The sequence below is a fragment of the Jatropha curcas genome, chromosome 3 (genome assembly GCF_041381405.1).
Source record: "Jatropha curcas cultivar XTBG-Jc1 chromosome 3, XTBG_Jcur_1.0, whole genome shotgun sequence".
Lineage (NCBI taxonomy): Eukaryota > Viridiplantae > Streptophyta > Magnoliopsida > Malpighiales > Euphorbiaceae > Jatropha > Jatropha curcas.
Genome location: NC_143153.1, coordinates 5,226,814 through 5,247,882, shown reverse-complemented (window position 1 = coordinate 5,247,882; position 21,069 = coordinate 5,226,814). Strand labels below are relative to the sequence as shown.

Sequence of the window (21,069 nt, the reverse complement as noted above, 5' to 3'; positions counted from 1 at the left end):
CATCCCGTAGGTGGATTTTCTTATTTACTTTATAAGATTAATTTGTCATAGTAATTAAGTTAATACCTTATTGAGCAAAAACTTTTAGTCTAACATTCAGTTTTTTTTTTTTTTTTTGACTATTTCTATTATTTATAATATTCAATAATGATAACATTCATATTAACAAGCTCAGACAGTTAATGAGTTGATTTAAGCTTATTACTCCTAATTATGGAGAGAAACAACTCCAGTATTAAATGTAAGGCTAAAAACTTATTAATATTGATTTTAATTTGTATTGAAAAAACATAAAATTAAAAGCCTAAAATTATTTTCGTGTAATTCTTTTTAAAATAGAGTATTCGTAAAATATATAAAGTTGGAGACTGGAAAGTGCATTGGCTCCGTATGTTTTGCTATCTAGGGGAGGTGGTGATGGAAATTGGCTCAAACTTTGTTCCACATGGGATTGCTTACGTCAATCACCACCGTTCATGCATTCGATTTTAGTCTGGTTCAGGTTCATGAACTTGCATGAAATTTTTTTAAATCGAAACTTTATGACCTAAGTTACAAAAAGTGTTAAAAGTTTTTTTTATTATTTTTTTTATCAAACCTTAAATTTATTATAATAAAAGATTATACAATAACACTATCTTAATGCAATTATTTAAGAGAAAAAAAAAAAAAAGCTGGAGATTAGACGTCTATCGTCCAGGAGTCCTTCCGTTTTCTGTTAACTAATTTTTCTAACACATCTAACTTTAAGAAGTCCAAAAAATATTTCAAATGGTTCACTTTTCAAAAACAAGCAGAGTCTTAATCCTTTATAATTTTTTTTTATATTCACAATTAAAAAGAAATGGGTAACTGTTCTTTTGAATAAAATAAATAAAATAAGTTATTTAAAGATTTTTCAAAAAATAAATTATTTATAATTTCTTAATTCTCGTTTAACATAATTCAGTCTTTAAAATATAGGAAATAGAACAAAAGAAAGGCTCCAAAGGAAAAGACAACAAGGTTTTTGTTACAATTATATCTTTCAAAAAAGTTGCCAAATGGCAAATATTCTCTGATTATTTGTCGCATAGAGAAGACACGTCACGTTTTAGCATTTAAAAAGAAGCCCCATGTACGAGGACGTGTCAGTTCATTACTCGACTAATAAAATCAAAATTTAATTCCATAAGAGCAACAACGAATGTGGACCCTAAATCATGAATACTTTTGTCGACACACAGTTTGATCGGACACGTGTTGTTATCTAACGGAGATTATGACATGTCAGTCAGTGTATATGGGGGCACCCCAATCACACGCATCGTCATCCACGTGGCATGAAATTATTGATTTGTACAAACTGCCAAATGTATGAAAAATGCATGTAATTGAGTTAATGTAATGTAACACATTGATTCAAAGTATAGTCTCTATCAAGAACTTATCTTACAACTTTTGTAATATCAACTTTCAACTTACAAATCATTTCGACTGAGCATCTTATCTTTTATATATATGCAATAATAATATTTAAAAATAACAACAAATTTTAAAAAATATACATTCTAGAGATAATAAACTATACGATTTAATTCATTTGTACTTACTTTACATCTATAATATCAATAAATGGAAATATTATATTAAATTGTAATGAACAATCTATCAAAAATAAGAGAAATAAGTACAAAATATAAATTTTTAAGAATAAATTCAATAGAATTCCATTACCATTGACTCGCGAGTCATGAACCAATCAATTCCGTAATGAAATGTAAATTTGCTTGTTTGCAGATGAAAAAAACAAAAATGTATAAAATGAGTAATATAAAATATCAAGAAACCAAATGTTACACGTATGAAATTTGATAATATAAATGAGGAAAAACTAAAGAATTTACATTAATATAAAAATCTAATTTAAAGCTTACTTATTATTACAAAATCTAATTTTAGTTATTATAATATAATAAATAAAATAAATGGAAATGGAAATAAAAAAAGGTAGTACAATTTAATAAATCTAATTTTGCTAACTTCCTAACCTATTGGAACTCAATACTTTAGATAGCTCTTCTTTAGTCATTTGAAGTTGTCAGCTGAGCTGGCTACTTGATCGAAGAATCTGTATGTGGGAGAATCTGAAGAGACTTGGCAGCTGGTTAGATGCTAATTAAAATATAGTAGGGAAATCTCTGGAAGGAAAGATGCATTCTTTCTGGGCTTATCAGTAAATATCGAGAGAGAAGGAGGCACTTGTGAGCGATGGGACATATAACATTATTATCTGATCATTACAAGAAATTTTACACAGAAAAAGAAATGCCAAATGGGCACAAATGTATGGAAACCCCTGCCAGATATTTTTGTTAGATAAAGCTACTCTAACTAGAATATTAATGGGGTAGTTTCTTTATATATCAAATCACTTAATTATATATGAAGTCAATAAGTTTTACAATAGATTTAATTGATTATTATTATTATTATTATTATTTAAATTGCAGGTGTCCCATAATTTATTGGACTGATTCAAGCGCATCAGATTTATAAAGAAAAGCGCTTTCAGTGAGATTTTCTCCACTACATCCATAAGAGATGAAATATTCAATCATTTACTTAAAAGAAACTTAAATTCTTTCAATTCAAACCAATCCGGATTTGTATTCTAAAAGAATATTTTCATATTCAAAATTTGTATCTTTGAAAATTATGTTTTGGGTAACATCAAAATCAAGCCTAATCAATAAAATAAGAAACAAAATCACGTTGTGAATAAAATTCAATCCACTAACGGTATTTATTTAAGCATTGAAAAGTATTCTAAAGTCGCATATAAACATTGGTTAAATAATAATAATAAAATTGTGTAGCTCTTTATTAGCAAATTGTGTAGCTCAAGTCAATTAATGAGTTCGGACAAATAGAGAAAAGTAAGTTGCATTTCCATCTTGTGTTCATATATGAAAGCAACGTGTAACGTCTCCATGTAGAAAACATGGCAAAACCTAAGCGTTATAATCATTTATTTCTAATAGAACATGACTATATATTACACTTGTATATATAAAATTTGAACACCATTTTCTACAGATGATACCTAATCAACAGTGTTTTGATTAAAAGGGCAAATACCCTCCATCGCTATATATAAAGATTAGGATTCAATATGCTAAAAAATACTCATTTTCTGAAAAATAAAAGTTTAATCCGTATAAAAATAATATTATATATATAAAAGGATAATCGCGAATTTAAAAATAAAATTAATCTCGTATTTGAAAAAGAATATGATGATATTCGTGAATAATTATAGTGAAGCTTATCTAGCATGATCAAATCTTGATGGTGAGAAAATTTATCCTTAATTATGTAAATAAAAAAAAAAAAATTGAGACATAACGAAGAAACAGTCAATTATTAATTAATTTTCTAGTACGAATAGATGCAATAATGGAATTCAAATTTGTCGTGATTAGGGTTGGTGATGGTAGTAGTGATAGAATTGTCTCTTCTTCTGTTTTTTTAACTACTTATAATTGTCCCAAAACAACAGGACAATTGTTTATATGTATGACAAGTTCACTTGTTAGATTATGTTCATTCTTGCAATTTGCAAATATATTATAAAAGAATCCGATCGATCGCTATTCTTACTTCAAACCCTACTTCTTTGACTTGCCTGCATTTTGTTCTTACTAAAGAGATTCAACAACCCAATACTTGCTACATAAATATAATTATAGTAGCTTTTTTACTATTCATAGAAAGAAAATGTCCAACATGCATGACCAATTACAATCTATCAAACATATATATATATATATATATATATTCTAAACTCATGCTTTTTACCGACCAAAAAAATTTATAAATTTATCAATCATATGCGATTTAGTTGGTTTTTACTCACTTACACAAGGCGTGATGACAAATCTCGAATTCGAATCTATTAAACTGTAAGAACAAATTTTGTGAATTAAGGAGATGACTGCTATGTTTGTGTAACTCGAGGTATTATTAGTCTCTTGATGAATAAAAAAAAGAAAAAAATTATAAATTTAATACAACTTGTTTAAAATATATATATTTTTTAATTACAAGATGAAAAAAAAGAAAATTGAAAATTGAAATTTAAGATGAAATTATAATTACAAGGTGAAAGAAATTAATTTTCTTTAATTCCTCGTTCCATGACACATTAGGGTACTATATTTAGAAGTGATTATAATAAAAATTTAAAATTATCTGAAAGTAACTAAAATTCTTTTTTAGTGTGCACTAGAATTATTCTTATCATCATAAAAAATAGTCTGAGAACTAAGAATTACAATCAAATATTGAAGCGGGACGTCTCTCAAATATATTTTCTCCAAACACAAGGCCCTATATCAAATCCACGGTTGGGCCAACTTATATTGGTATAGGGTACCTTTTTTAAAGGTAATTCTATTTCAATTTGGAATTGTAAGATGAAATTAAATTGTAATTTATTATAAGATGTAACTATAAGTTCCTATAAGTGCAATATTAAAATTAAAATTAAAATTCGTTTTTCCATGTCACTAGTCTCTATTTGTGACCTTATTTATTATTAATATGTATAAAATAATATATGAATTAAATTTCAATTATGCACTATTTTATTGACGTTTGACATCATGATACGAGGATAGTCAACTCCTTCAATGTCAACATTAACTGCATTTGGTGAATTTGATCATATCAACGTGATATTTATAAACAAGGTTCATGATAAAACATAAAAATATAATAAATATAAAAACTTATGAAAATACAAAAAAAAAACAAAAAAGGAGATTATATGTCTTCAGACAGATAATAGAAAAAAAATAATAAAAAAGGAAAAAAATAATTTGATCACTGAATTATACTCAAATTAACACATAAAAATCAATTTTTTAACAATTAATTATGAGGTTCCTAAATTATGATTTTATTAATATTTGATCCATCTATTCAAAACAAATGGATTAAAATATTAATCGAAATCATAAGTTAGGGACCTCTTAGTTAGTTTGATTATAATTTTTAGTGATTAATTTCTCAGTTAATTTGCATTCAAAAAAAGTTATTTTTAGTGGAAAAACTTAACGTATTAACAGAATCATAAGTTAAGAATTTCTCACAATATATTTTTAGAAATAAAGGTTCTCATGCGTTAATTTAACTTTTTTTTTTTCCCAAAAAAAAGAATGTTAAATGAATTAGTTGAATTTTAGATGTTTACTAGTAACTGATTTACCTAATCAAGTTCTTTCGAGCCGGTTAACTCAGAATTGGAATAGAAATTAGTCTTTTCGATTTTGGATAATTTTAAGCCGGTTAGTTTTAACCAAACCGAGTCAGAAAACAATTTAATTAGCTGTTTCAATCAATTTCAGTTATAAAATTATTAGAAAATAGGAATTTTCGAAAACTGAGGCCGTCCTCTTATTATGATCCGATTCCAAATTAGAATCAAAGCGAACCAAACTGGAAGGATGTACAAACTAATCAAATTTATAAACAAAAAATTTGATTCGATTGACACTTTGAGAACGATTTAAGAAATATTCATTATTATATATATATATATATATATATATATATATATATATAATTTTTAGTCAAAAATTAGTATATTTAAAATAATACAAGACTTATTAAAAATAAAAAATAATTCGGCTACTGTAATTATATATATAAGAAAAAAAATATATATTATAAATATTTTTGTTCAATTCTGCTTGAATAAGTTTTACTTCAAAAATTATAGATCAAACTAATCTTCCTGCTTTTTATTTTTTAAATCAAACTGAAGTCAAATCATTAATAATTCAAAATCATGATTCTAAAATGTTTTGTGCTGTTTGTCAACATCAAAATAAGATCATAATTGATTGGTATAAATATATTTATTTTTCATTAAAATAATTATTTTAAAAAATTTTGAACAGTATCAGACTTCCTAATTACCACCTGGAGCCTGGTCTCAAAACGGGCCTGCGAATTCGGCCTGGTTAATATTCAGTTAGTGGCCCAAATATAAAAATGAATGTTTTAGGGTTTTTTTTTTTTTTTAAATTAATATATTTATTTAGCGGTAATTATAATTCAATTTTAAAAAGATTGGAAAAATGAAATTTTCCAAATAGGGGTTTGCAATTTGCAGTAAAACCCTACTTACAGCTTCCATCTGGGAGGGAGAATATAAAAAAAATTCGTCTTCTCTCCTGAGTGCGCACCATTTATAGATAGTTGTTGAAACACTCAAGGAAACAATGGCCGAAGAGAACCATGTGGCAGAATCGTTAAATCGACCCTTTAGAAAGAGAAGATTAGGGCACAAGAAAGGCAACAAGGCAAAGAAGAAGCAAAAACAACAGTTTCAGGGTTTTAAAGAGAGAATCAAAATAGACCCTAAAATGAAGAAATTTCTTCGAAGGAAGGCACGTGATTACAATTCTGATTCTGATGAAGATGAAGCTGAAGATGAAGAAGAGGAAGAGGAAGAGGAGAATAACCATGGTATTGAAGGTGAAAAGGCAGGTCCTTTGACAGATGATGAAGATGAGAATTTGGGTGTTGATGAAGCGTCTGAAAATGAAGAAGATGAAGAAGAAGATGGTGGAATTCAGCCTGGAATTACAAAATTCAGTGAGGGTTGTAGAGCATTTAGGATTGCTTTTAGGAGTATTATGAAGAAAAGTGTATCTGATGATTCACTGGTGAGCTAGCTACATTGAATTTGGAGTCTTTTTCTGTTTTCCTTTTGAAGAGATGCGCAATTTCGAAATTCTATTGGATTTGTAGGGACCTGTTTTATCAGGGCACAAGAAGCTTGTAGCAGAAAAGCTTGCTGAGGAGGAAGCAGAAAGGAAGGTCAAGGGAGAGGCCAGGAAGGAGAAACTGCTGGTATTTGAAATTCCACTTTATTTTTTATTTTAATTTTCATAATGTTGCTTGTTTGCAATTTGAAGTTTCCTTTATTTTCTTTTTGGATAAAGTTTATAAATTCTGTCATTTGTTTGATGTTTTCCTTGTTTATATTTCTGTTGTCATTATATGTAAGCTGTTAGCCTGTTACTTATTCCTTTGATATATTATAGGTGGGGGAGAAGGGGCATGTAAAGCCTGTTAATTATTTAGACTCGCACGAAAAGTTTCTTATAGGTGTTGCTACAAAAGGAGGTAACACATTCTGTTTGATATATGGCAATAGTACCTGTATTTTGTTTTTCAACTTTTTATTAGTTTTTTCTCCTACTGACATAGATCATTTTTGCTGTTCATATTCCTGGTATATCAGTGGTCAAGTTATTTAATGCTGTAAGTTAATTTTCTAAATTTTTTTATTGTGTTCTGTTCCTTTCAGAATCCATACTTCTTCAAGGTTCTCTTTATGTTTTTATCTCTTCCTTCCATGGTTAGCCTGAAGTTTTTTTGTTGTTATCTTATATAGGTTAATAAGGCACAACATGCACAAAAGGGATTGGATCCTTCAAGAACAAAAGATGCAAAAGGTATGCTCATCAACATGGCAGCTAGAATTTGGGTCCTCTTATTCTTGGGTTTTGGATATAGAGAATTTCATGAGATTGAAAATGATGCATATTTTGTTCTAGTCACTATGATGTGGCTTTTTTTTCCATATTCCTAAATGTGATTACTACTTCTCTGTAATCCTTTATGACCAAGTCGCATAACCTACTGCTAATACTTTGGTTTGTTTGTTATACTTTTACAGTTGTACCTCATTCAAAAGCCATTGTGTTTTTGCTTTTTAGAGATTTAGAATTGCAGCTTTTCTCAAGGGCGTGTAATTCTTTTTACCATGATATTTGAGAAGCTTTGGCCTTGTCCTCCTTAGGTCAACCACATGTTAACACTTAAAGTGGGGAGGCTCTGAATCCAGTTTGTGCTGTTGAGGTCTAACAAAGATCATGCTTATTGTTTTCATAAGAATAAAGAAGTAACTGTATCTTATTGCCATCGTAGGGCCAAACTCAATAAATACATTTTTATTTTGTGAGAATCACTTGTACGATCCTGGAAATTTTGAGTTCAGATATAAATTTGCTCGTCTATTGTTACTGGATGATTGCTATATCATGTGAGTGCCTTTCCGCGCCATTGCTTTTAGCCTCTTCAATTCTAACTAAATGTTATCCAAATCTTGACAGTGCTAAAGAAGCGAAGGAAAGCGGCCTTCTTTTCTGAGTTAGGCAAGACACCAGTGTCCGAAACTACTGTTAAGGTACCTCTCTAGTTTCTTGGTTCAGCATCGGCTGTCACTAGAGGAGCTATTTTTGTGCTCATAGATTTCACTGGTTCTGCCATATTTATCTTATTTATCTAAATGTAAGTTCTTAGTGTTAAAATATCATGCTCAGTTTCCCTACTAATTATTTGTTTCTGGATAAGATGAGTATATTTGCCAGTGGTAACTTTGGTGACCATTTATCAGCACATAAGACTGCACAATTGGAGATTTAACTTCGAGTTGTAGCTCGAGCATGTCTGATTGCTCAAATGTTTCCCACAGATATTTATGATTTCTCTGGAAAATGCAGGTTGATGGTGAAGGGCCATCATGGGCTCCATTGCGCGACAACTACATGTTAACAAATTCCAAGTTGAAGGACTGGGATAAGTTGCAGGTAAGATGCTATTATTCTCGCCAACCTCTTTGATGAAAAATGTGCAAATCACAACTCCTCATCTATTGTTTCTGCAAAAATCTCTCTCTGTCTCTCTCTAAAATACACACACACACACACACAGCAGATGTTGCTTGGGCACATATGCACACACTGGTTTTCTTCTTCTTATTGAGAAAGGTCTTTAATATGATGCAGGACGCTGTTGTAGCGGATGATATTGGAAAGATGTCTGAAGATAGTGGTTCTGATGTTGATTGATATTATTGAACACTGGAATCATGATACTATTGTTGGGAAAACTCACTTCGACTCAGGAGAATCAATATGATGATATAACTAGTGCACAGGAAAGGCCTTTCTTTTTTCCGTTTCTTTCCTATGTTGTGAGTGGATGGATTATCTGAATGCTTTAAGCTAAATGGTATTTTTATTTTATTTTATTTTTTCATTTGTTTTCATTTCTCCTATTCAATATTCATATCAACTTTCATGGATTATCAGCCACCAAAACAAACATGTGCCAATCCACAACATAACAGTTCATATGAATTATTGGCTCAAACACGGTATGAATCCAAATGGTCATGGAGTTCTTTTAGCTTTGCTTTGAAAGCAGCTAGCTTGAAGTTGGGAAACTTATACATTTTATATGTAAATCTAGTGTAGAAAGATTTTGATCTCCTACCTTAAAAATGTGCGAGGACTCTTAACCCAATAGAGAAGTTTGATTGTAGTTGGGTTGCATTTAATAGTTATTGGGCTCCTTTGATATAAATACAAACCGCGCAATGTGGAGATACGTAAAAAAGTACAATCAATCACGAGGGATGGAAATTTTTTTAATGCTATTTGTATTTAAATTGGTAATTATATTCGGATTCAAATATTTAATTTATAATTGGATTTGGATGTGAATTTAAATGAGTACCCGACCTCCTACCATTCAATCCTCTCTCGACTATTTGTGATCTCTCTGTTTCTCTTATTTTCTCCTCTACCAAACACAATTCTCGTCAGAATTCTCAGGTTAAGATCTGAATGTCTCTGAATCCTAACAAACAACTAGTCCAAGCTACTGTGACAATTAAGGGTCTGCCATTTTAAAATCCTCTTTCTATCAAAAAATTTCATTAACCTAAAATGAAGGGTATGATATCGCATGATAGCTCAGCGCTTATATATATATATATATATATCCCTAAATTATAATGCACTGTTGGATCCGTGAAATGGTAATCAAGTGGGGAATTATAGTCATGTGATATGCTTGCAGCTGTACTCGATAAGGTTCTCACTTTCTGACTAATCATTTTCCATTGAAAAGAAAATCCTTTTCCTTTGTTTGGTACAAAGAGAAAAGAGAGAAATGACAGATGACAAACGCAAAAGTAATACCAATTGGAGGATTCAAACATATCAACATGAAAAGTGCACTCTTTAACACTTTTCTACTAATGGATAATGGACCAATAGCATATCAAATAAAACATTTACTTCTGTCTTAAAGTAAAATAAAAGTAATGTCTTGTGTTTAACACTTGAAAACTACCCCATCACCAGAATACGTATAATCATCTTTTGCTATGTGTCCACCAAAAAGAAAGGGCAAAAATATTGCAACTGCAAGCTTTTCTTTCCTTTTTCTTTTTCTCAGATTTTATAACTGTAACTGTTTGAGCCAGACATACCCTCAACTAAAATTATATACTTCTAACTATACATATCCAACGGAAAAGAAAGTGAGAAAAAAAAAAATTACAAGTGCAAGATTGTTTTGTCAATCAAGCAACAAAGAGTTCAGTGACCCACCATGCTGGGGGAGCCGCTTTTATGGAAGTCACCAGAGCAAGAAGCTAGGAGATTAATAATCCACATAATCGGCATTGAGCATTTCTATAGCTGCACAATTAAATATTTCCCTTTCCATAGAGAACTGAATGGAAGTTGTTCGAGGAAGCAGAAAGGAAATCAAAATTCATAGTTTTTAGGCAAGGCAATCGATTTATGTTGACCTTGTTGGATAACGTCGAACAAAACGTGTATCTTTGTCTCTGTGGTGATTGAAACTTGTGCGTCCAAACTTTATTGGTGAAGCACGAGAAACCAGCTCTTTCACATCCACCTTTTTTTTTCCTCCTGTGATACAATTATATATATCTTGTCATTGCACAAAGGAAAATCACGCATTAATTCAGCCAGCGGTTTATGTAATAATAATTGATTCTCTTGATCTAAACCTCGATTTCTTTCGTTTTTCTATATTCAGTTCTCTCTAAAAGCATGCATAAAAATTGTACTCTCAGTAGCTTCTGGTTTGGCTCAGTGGGTCATAATCATAAGCATCACCAGCTTTGACAAATCTCCCTTTCACACGTCTTCTCACGTCAGCTCTTGCTTTGCGTGAGGCATACCTCACTCGCTTCTCGAACCTATAACAAAAATTAGCCATGGCTTTAAACTTTAAAGTTGCTCGAGTGGCAGAAAAATATCCACAAATATGAATGAATTTCAAGTATGCAATAATTTCTAGCTATAGTTTCTGGGTTATTGGGGAAAATCTTTATGCAGAATATTGTTCATTGAAAAGGTAGACCTAAAGACAAGTATTCTACGTTACTATATGTCCTCTATAATTTCTCCTTCAAGTACATTTGCAGCTACATCATCAACTAAAATAATCAGTCTGAAGCTCAAACATGTGAAAAACAACCCCAAACAAAAAGTAAGAGATCATATTTATGCATGAATTAGGGCTACAATCAGTTATGTCCCCCTGAAATTTAACCTTTGTATCACTATGAGCCTTTCAGTTTATCTTGTAACTCATATATCACAAACCTTTCCTAACCATTCCAGTTAAAATCACTACATCAGTACAGAAGCCTATTTTTTTGTCCATCTCATCCACCAGACTTTCCCTCTTCCCTCAGTCTCATGTGACTCGCTCTCTCTCTCTCTCTCTCTCTATCACACTCACACACACGCCCCCCACTGTGAACTCTGAAAATAGCAGTACCCATACCACTGCCATCCAAAATTTACTCAACTCTTTCCAAACCACTATTTCCTAGTCAATTGCTCTAATGAGTAGTGTTTATTTTATGGGTTCTGTGATCTGGGTTTCACTTTATTAATAACTAATTGTGCTTTTTTTGTAAAGCCGTAAAGATTGTTCTTATTGAACCCTCACAAGCAATGAAAGTGAGATTAAAAGGCAAAACTTGTAATTTTCAAGTTTATTGTTTTTTTTCCCTTCTTTTTTTTTTGATTTGTAAAGGGCTTATCTCAGTTGAGAAGCAATATTTCCTCAGAACTCAAAGGAATTTCTATGTTACCTGTGATTTCGAGAGCAAGCATTGCACTATAGTTACTTACTTAAACAAATTGATTACTGTTTTGCTTTGGAAAATAGCTTAGTAGAGGAAGTTTTTGGCAGTGCATCTGCTAACAAATCTTTAGGGAGATGATGAAAAAGGAGTTCATGAACCAGAGCTACAAATTAAACTAAAAGAATGGTGATACTAAGTGCAACATTCAAGGACCATGACTGAAATTAGCCTGCACAAATTATGATAAAAAACAAGTACAAATGCTCACCTGCACTTGTGCATAACTTAACCTAAATTTTCTGAATTATAAAATATTCATTAAACTAGAGTCAAATGAAGATATCTGCAACCTACAACCACTTTAAGAAAAAGAAATGCATGCCCATCCACACCCAAGTGTATAGTATCTAAATTTTGTAAACAATAAGACATTCATTAATTTTGACAGTCAAATGAAAATTTTTATTATCTTAAATAAAAAATTAGAAAATGGAAATAAAGGAGAAGACATCAAGTTCAAAACTCCGTACTCAAGTAATTGATATTTTAAGGGTCAATGTTAAGTAGAATTCAAAGGCATGGCAAACTACAAGCATGAAGCAGCCAATGTAGTAATTGAAAATGAAAATGGCTCTCGCAGTGAATATATTAATATAATTGTGATGCTATTATAGGCAGTACACTTACTTGCGTGTCTTCTTTTTTTCCTTGTAACGCATTACAGCATCACTCCGGTTAGCAGATGGAAAGGAACTCTCAGGGCAGGGGGGACACCATGGAGGTTCTCCCATTAGAAGCATCGAAGATGCCCCACAATCTTGATAATCTCCAGCACTACTCTCTCCAGTAAGGCCAGAAAATGAGAGACTTGAATGGCCTTGCCTTGTTGTGAAACAAAGGATTGGTTCAGTTTTAGCACTCATCATGGAATCAGCAGATGCAGCATTGCTGCATGCAGGCTGTGTAGTGTTACCCAGTCCAATAGATGATCCCTGGAGAAATCTAACCATAAGTACATGTACATGTGAAATCATAAATGCCTATTGCTATTAATGTTTCACAAAAAACAGGCAACAATGCAAATTTTGTGTTGTATTAAGTAAGCAAATTATCATACACATGGATAAGAAAGAGAAACTAAAGAGAGAAAAATAATGCTGGTGAGCTTGGCTAGGTAAAGGTTTAAGTACATATGCACAAAGGTTCAAAAGGCACTGCCTCTATGTATGCATAACCAAAATTAACCCTATTAACAACATTTGCTAATAGTATGATTTACAATGAAAGGGGATTTCTTCGATAGAAAAAAAAAAAAAAAAGCAGTGCACGCGAAAACAAAGAAAGTTCCATATTAGGACAAGTGTTGGGATATATGCATAATCACATTCCTGAGGGGACAATCCAATATCAAAAAATTAACAGGGTGTAATATCTGCATTCCATTCAATGGCCATAACAGAATAGAAAAAACTAATGGATAATTATTACTACTATTCTATTCTTCAATCAGTCCAACCAGGAACTTAGGGTGTATTGCATTAAAGCAGAAAACATTTTCCTTCCACACAGACACATCATCTGCATCATAAACATAGAGAAACTCAATCACACTAGGGTGAGAGCTACATCCTTGTAGAAGTTAAATGCATAACTTTTTCCAGTGGTTTTTTTCTTCCGCATGGCATCTAGTTTCATTTTCTTTTTGGGGGCTGCACTCCTGCTTTTGCATACAGGAGAATGCTTTGATGCTTTTATAACGTATGCTTCTTTTAATTTTATCAATTAGGGGCATAAGTATTGACAATTATTGTTATAACTGTATCCTAAATTACTATTTTGTTAAAATTTTCATTAATATATCAACTTGAACACTGTGCAGCAGATAAAAGACCCAAATTGGAATGAGAAAACATAAAGGATGAACTCCTGCTTAGTAAATCAAATATGATTTGGTAATGGAAATTTTATCTAACAACCCATTTGATGGTGGTCATATATGACCTAGGATGTAGAGTTGAGGACACATCAGTTTGTTCTCAGTACAATAAGAGTCCAAAGCTCCTGCTCAGTATGCAAGTTCGCAAATTAAATTTTTGGACTGAAGTCTAAGATTAAAATTTTAACACTAGTTAAAGTTTTAGCCCAAATATATAAAATTAAAAGAAGTAGATATGATTATAAAGTTAATGAATTTTTTGTCATCCAGATTTTGGGAATTTGTTTCCGCTCTTCCTAGATAAAAGTTGCAATATGGTACAAAATCACACTTTTGGCAGTCAAGTAATTTCATAATATAAACAGCAACAATGAAACTACTCTCTGAACCATTTGTCATCCAAAAAGGGAACTGTATTCGCAGAACTGAAGAGCTCTGCTAACTTAGAACTGTTAATTTTGTTTCGTTTAGGAGTTTATTTCAAATAGAAAAATTTCATGGTTTATTTTTTGTAGCCAGATCAAGGTGGATGAATCACATATTAACGTGCATTTGAACCACAAAAAACAAGCACAAGAAGCTACACAAACAAAGAGGTTGTGCAAATCAAGATAATATACGAGCAGCATAAAACAGAACTGAAAATAAGAAGAAAGAACCTCAGCAGCAACTGCACCCTGACAGTTAGAATCAGCAGCAGACATGTCGTTTGTTCCAAACAAACTATCAATCCCACCATTCTCAAAAAGCTCTTCTGAATTATTAAGGGTAACACCAAAGAGTTCTTCATAGTTTTCAAGATTCAAATCCATTTCATCCATATTAAAGTCATCATACAGATCATCATCTTCACAAAGTGCCGAGCCTTTTATTCCAGGACAGAATAACTGCATTTTAATAATGTGAAGTTCACAAAAGTCCTCATGAAATATAAGAATGAAGGATATATGCATGCATATACAAGTGGAGACAATAGTTGAACTTTATAGTTTAACATTTCGGTTTGCTGGCAGGATTCAATTTTATTGAACATTGCCAAGAATGATAACATAAGGCTCACAAGTCCAAAGAGTTTCTAACAGCTCCTAAAGCAAATGAGATGTGAACTCCACTGATTTCAACTGAGACAAGAAAGAGACAAGAGTATCTCTCACAATGTTCCACATAAAGCCCCCCAACCATGAGTGAAGTTACATTTCCTAAACTAGTAAGGCTCCAGCATAATGTGTTTTGCAAAAATTAATTAAGCTGCTCTATCTGATACAGATGGATTCAAGCCTCAAATGGAACAGTTGCAAACCATAACTGAATGATAGACATTGCAAGTGCTTCACAGCAAACATTATTTTCAATCAACTAATGCCATCGCTGCAAGTATTATATGCATACGGCATTCAAAAACTATCATAGAATCAGTTCCAAGGATGAAAGAAACCTTGCAAAATAGAATTGCATAACCAAAAAAATATGTGATACTTGCAAAATAGAATTTTCAGAGGGAACAGATTCCCAAATACATTTATTTTTCTCAGCATAAAGGGGGTAAAAATTAAAAACTGGCATTAATTGAAAAATTTTATGGTCTAGACTTTTGAAAAGCCAGACGCATCAAACAATCTGATGTGGTAACAAGATTTTCTTGAAAGGAACTTCAAATTTTTACAATTACAATAGTGTAACTTCATAGCTGGGATCTAAAATGTGAATGCATTTGTCTAAAGGAATAAATTTTCTTGAAAGCCCGAAATCAGAGTCACTTTACTGACAAAGACTGTCAAGAAACCACCATGGTAGATACCTGAGCTTTCCTACAAAAAATTTAACTACACCTGCAAGACAATAAATACGTAAAAGCACCATATACCTTTGGCAAAGGTGCCTTTGCAGATCCGGGCTGATCTATATTGTTTGGCATAGAGATCAATTCAGGTATTGAAGGAGTCTCGAGATAATGGTTGCGTTTAGCTGTTTCACATGACTCAGCAACAGCAGTAGCCCGGTTTGCATTTTGGCTAATGACATTTTCTGGAATATCCCATGCACTAGTGGAGCTATTTTCATCAATGCTCATCAATCCCATCTTCTCGCAAGCAGATTCACCACCAGCGGGAAAGTCTAAAACAAATGACCATATTGAAGAAAGCTCAGCAGCCGATGGACAGCCAGAGTAAGAACTGATTGTTTGCCTCTTATGTGCAGAAGTTGAGGTAGAGTTGCCATGAACCATCCAGTCACAATTTTGACAAAGGGAGATCCTTTCTTCAGCACATCTAACTAATGCGGGTTGTGAATTGCATCTTTCACATAACAGGGTACGTGAATGCCTCTTTGACAAAGCATTGGCAGAGTGAACATTTCGATCACATGATAAACATAAGCATGCAGCATCTGATCGGCAGTAGACCATAGGCCTTTGATCTCCACAAAAATCACAAATGTAACCCATGTTGCAAATTTAATATCCTCTGTAGACTCAATTAACTCCAATCTGAATTTAGAAGTCAGCAAACAAAAATATGCAGCACAATCCACCGAGGGTTTTTAGAATCTGCAAAGAGTGTCATAAGGAAGACAAATTCAATGGTTCTGCCAGACATATGGAATCACGGAGATAGACTTACACTTCAATGAGATACAAAAATGTCTTTATAGAATCTATGCTACACTTACAGATTCTATTTTCCCTTTTACCTTTAGGGTAACCAAAACAAACAAACAAAAAAAAAAAAGCTTTCTCAAACTCTGCTTGAAAAATTAACTCCGAGAAAAGATCAGATTAATGTTTTTTCTTTTTGGACCACATAAAACTTCCAACTCCACAGAAACGAGAAGATAAGCTATAAAGGGAATTTTGGCTTAAAATAAAAGCACTTTTGAAATATATATATACCTTTTTGTAAAAAAGGAAATTCCATAGGAAAATCAGCAAAGGTCTAACAGATACGAATTATGAGCTTCTATAATTAAAAAAAAAATGCAAAAAAGAAAATTCAGTTTGATGAAGGAGTATGAACTAGGCAATCGTGGCCCATAAACAAAAAAATCACCATAACCAGCAAAAAAAATAAAAATAAAAATAAGAAATCGTTACACTAAATCACGAACAACACAACAATCCACCATGATCCAGAAAAAAAACAAAAACATCAAACAATTAAAAATAAATATAATAAAAAATAATCAATATTCACTAACAAATGAACTCAACCAAGGATTAGTCTTACTTTCACTACCCGCAGAACTACCAAAAACGAAAAACAGATAAACACATACAGAGAAAGAAAAGAAAATTACCATAAAAAGGAACAAGATCTGTCAAACAAATCATTAATTGCGAAAGCAAAAAAAAAAAAAAAAAAAAAACTATTAAAATATATATGGCAAACAAACAAAACAAAAAAATCAAAAAGGAAAAAGAAAAAGATTTGCAGAAGATGAAGAAGAAACCTACGAGATAAAGAGAGCTCTCTGGAATCTATCTCATTTTCTTTCTTGTCTACTGCATAATAAAATGCAAAACCAAAAATAACAATAATAATTAATAATAATTGTTTCTTTTTTATATATAAATTAAAATTAGCTTATACAGATAGAAATGGAGACAAAGAGAGAGAGAGAGATTGGGTGGGCGAGTTAAGAGCACAGGAAATGTGACATAAGCTGATAAAAAAGTGCAAAGAGAGAGAAGAAAAAGGGCAAATTGTGGGTGGGGGAGGTGGGGCCCCATCCTTTTCATTAGTGCAAAGAAAGCTACGCTTTTTACTTTCTGGAATAAAGCCCTTCCTAGCTGCTAGTTGTCATTTTATCAACTGTTTTATTAGAGAGTTTCGTCAAATATTAAATTTTAAAATATTTATATAATTGAATTCCATAAACAATAAAGAAAAAAAAAATTCAAAACACAAATATTACATCATAAATTGTTGTCTAACAGAGCTAAAATCCAATTGTTATTGAAAATTACGAGTTCAAGGAATAAATTAAACTAAAAGCTCAATTTTGTATTTTTTTTTTTTAATAATAAACTTAAGGGTATATTGGACTTTAGTTCTTTCTTTTATTATTTAATTAATACTTTGTTTAAAATTGCTAATCCAAAACTAATCTCTGCTTTTGCCTACTATCAATGTGTGTACAAATGCCACCTATTTGCCACATCGACTCGACACGTGTCTCTTTTCATTTGTTTTATGATTTCGTATTTTCATATTTTTTTGGGTTTTTACCTCAGCAGTTAATAATGTTGCAGTGATTAGTAGGTAAGAGAAAAAATAGCGCGAGTTTAGTGATTCATAATGTTTAATAGCCTTAAAGAACCACCAAACGGAAAAAGTCCTCATTTAACGGTCAAATTCTAGGCATACGAGGTTGACTGAGATTAAAAAAAAAAAATTGACAAAACAAAGAAATTAAAAATTAAAATTTTTTTAAAGAAGCCAACAAGCATGAATATATTTTCCCTGTTGTTTTCGAATTCGAGTCTTCTCGATAATATAATTTTTATAAATTTAATGAATTAAAGAGATAATTATAATTACCATTATTGATATAGCATATCATCTTATCTCGGTCTCATTTTATGTTCGCGTTAATACTATTAATTATTTTTCTTTTTCATATTCGATGCAGAAGACAAATATTTTTTTTTAATGTTTTGTGCTTAATTTGGAAATAAAATTTCAGAAGAAAAATAAATATTATATTTTTCTTGTTATTTTCCTTCGTCTTTCTAAATAAGAAAATAAGAGAAAATAAAGGATTGTTTATTCCTAGAAGACTGGAGTAATTTTTTTAAAAAAAAATTTAAAAAATTAAATAGAATTTTGTGTGACTAAAATTTTAAAAACAGTTTTAAATTTTTTTCTACACCCAAAAGTCATGTTTTTCAATGTATTTTATTAAAAAATCACATTTTTATAATTAAGATTATAATATCTATAACTTTTTTTTAAAATATTCTTATTGGAAAAAATAAAAAAATAATAAATAACTTAATTAATTTTTTATCTTTATTTTAGTATTATGATTTAATATGTAATTATTTGATTATTTGGTAAGAATATTTATAATTATATTATTTATTTAAAAAAACTTTAAAAATAAAAATTTTCTCAATTTATTGAAGTTTCTTTTAATTATAAATTTTATAAATAATATTATTTTAATAATTTAGTTTCTGGAAACTATTTTTTAAATTAAAATTAAAGAATAAAAATAAAAAACAGCTTCTGTAAATAAACATATCATAAATTTATTTTGCTATTTTTTCTTAATTAATTTCTTTCGTTTCATATTTTTTTACCCTTCCAAATATAATGAAACTTTTAAGTGTTTGTTTATATTAATAGAATGTGAAATCAATCAAAAAATCCATAAATTGCAGAATTGATGAATTACTAAATCAAGTGAATTTCATATTCAATCGTCTGACTGAAAAATAAAATCTATGGATTTGCATAATAATTTTAAAAATAAATCAATTATTTAAATTCCATGTATCAATCTTTTGAAATGTGATTTTTCTCTCTTTTAAAAAGATGGAATTGAGGCTATAATATTTACCAATTTCATGAATTTTGACCATTTTTTCTTAACTAAATAAAAAAATTAATGATAATTTTTGTGATAAAGAGGACTCAAACTCGAAACTTCTCAATCTCATACATTTTCTGTAAGGATTGACGAGATGAATGATATCTTATCAATATTATATTATTCGCGAAATGATGTTATATAAACTTAATAAATATTATTATATGAAATCATATATTATAAACAATTACAATAAATAAAATAATAGCACATTAGGCATTAGCGTGACAGACCAAACTCAATTTTTTAATAATAGAAGTGCTTAGCAGAAAAGCATTTTGTAATAGTTTTTCCATTTCTTGCAATTTACTTGGCGGCCATAAAAAGGAAAGAAAGTTTGTTTGTTTTTCCTTTGAACGATGGAAAAGGGTCTTCGTGCGGGTGAGGCAACTCTATAGTGCTCTGCTTCAAATCTAGTAGTATCCAAAAGTGCAAGCAAAGCAATTCTTTAAATTATTTATTTCCTCTCCTTATGAGCTTTTTGTGCACTCTTATTCCGTCGTCACTGTATCCAAATAATTTATAATTTTTTTAACTGAAAAAAAGATCACCAAGTGTTCTAGTCATTACCATGTCGGCTCGGGTCACCGATCATGTATTGACATCTTGATTTAAGACACTTTTATAATGCGCATCGACCTCCTGAGCACCGATGAGAAATGCTACCTCCTTCCTACAGTATCATAGTATTGCAATCTTCAGTCCACGACAGTAGAATCCAGCCTAAACAACCCAAAAATTAAACTCTTAGACAGTAGAGTCAATATTTAGACATCATTCAATTTATTTATATTCCTACTTATGAAAGTCGGCATATATAAAAGGTAAAGAACAAAAATTTTATGATATGGTAATATATTATAAAAAGTAGGTATGCACTTTCTTTTATTCTATATTTATACAGATTGGTTGGATGTTTTTTTTTTTTTCTTTTGTTTTAGCTCAAAATTGAATTGAATCCAGCTCATAGTACTTGACCATAAGTTTTAGGGAAGGTGTGGATGTAAGGAAATTAAATCATTAATACAAATAGATAATAAAATTTGGATGTAAAGAAACTAAATTAGCAATATAGATAGACAGTAATTAAAAACTGCATATTTCCAATAAGTTGCTAGTTTAGTGTAAGTAATATCTAATATCTTATCAATAAATGATTAAACCAATGGAAATCTAATGTATTTTAAATGAATTTTATCTGTAATATCAGGTAACTAAGAGTATCTCTAATACTAATGTGAATTGTACTTATTTAATTACCAGAAAAATAGAAAGATTTTTTTAAAAAATATTCTCTAACTTTAACGTCTATTTGGTATGTCAAGCTGAGGTATAAAAAAAAAAAGAATAGACAATGTCTACCACACCTTTTATTTCTAGACGTCTTTTAAACAATGTGGACATTTATTGCTCTGTAGTGGTTGACTATATATTAAATTGTGGACAAAGAAAAGAAGAAAAAAAATAAAGAACGCAAGAGGATTTAAAAGTAGTACATTGAACATAAATTTTAAAATTCAATATCTATAAATAAATGCTTAGCCACATACACTATTCACAC

General features: G+C 30.6%; 2 protein-coding genes across 4 annotated transcripts; one reads left to right on the top strand and one right to left on the bottom strand.

The window, feature by feature from the left end:
* The first annotated feature begins 6,122 nt into the window (after window positions 1-6,122).
* LOC105647988 (Rrp15p protein) lies at window positions 6,123-9,109 on the top strand. Its single transcript, XM_012234221.4, has 8 exons — window positions 6,123-6,716; window positions 6,802-6,903; window positions 7,098-7,179; window positions 7,298-7,317; window positions 7,451-7,511; window positions 8,172-8,245; window positions 8,562-8,648; window positions 8,847-9,109. Exons 1-8 carry the CDS (start codon window positions 6,270-6,272, stop codon window positions 8,907-8,909), a joined length of 936 nt encoding a protein of 311 aa, XP_012089611.1. The 5' UTR covers window positions 6,123-6,269; the 3' UTR covers window positions 8,910-9,109.
* A 1,017-nt stretch (window positions 9,110-10,126) lies between these two features.
* COL9 (CONSTANS-like 9) lies at window positions 10,127-17,570 on the bottom strand. 3 transcript variants are annotated; one of them, XR_001047560.4, is made up of 6 exons: window positions 17,368-17,568; window positions 15,781-16,464; window positions 14,576-14,803; window positions 12,668-12,972; window positions 10,889-11,080; window positions 10,127-10,787 (listed from the first exon to the last, which is right to left on the bottom strand). XR_001047560.4 is itself a non-coding variant. In XM_012234218.4 (5 exons), exons 2-5 carry the CDS (start codon window positions 16,360-16,362, stop codon window positions 10,951-10,953), a joined length of 1,245 nt encoding a protein of 414 aa, XP_012089608.1. In that variant the 5' UTR covers window positions 16,363-16,464; window positions 17,368-17,568; the 3' UTR covers window positions 10,127-10,950. The 3 variants fall into 3 exon arrangements, 2 of the variants coding, with proteins under 2 accessions (XP_012089608.1, XP_089575518.1); XM_012234218.4 differs by having other exon boundaries at window positions 10,127-11,080; XM_089719392.1 differs by lacking the exon at window positions 14,576-14,803 and having other exon boundaries at window positions 10,127-11,080; window positions 17,368-17,570.
* Between the last annotated feature and the right edge of the window lie 3,499 nt (window positions 17,571-21,069).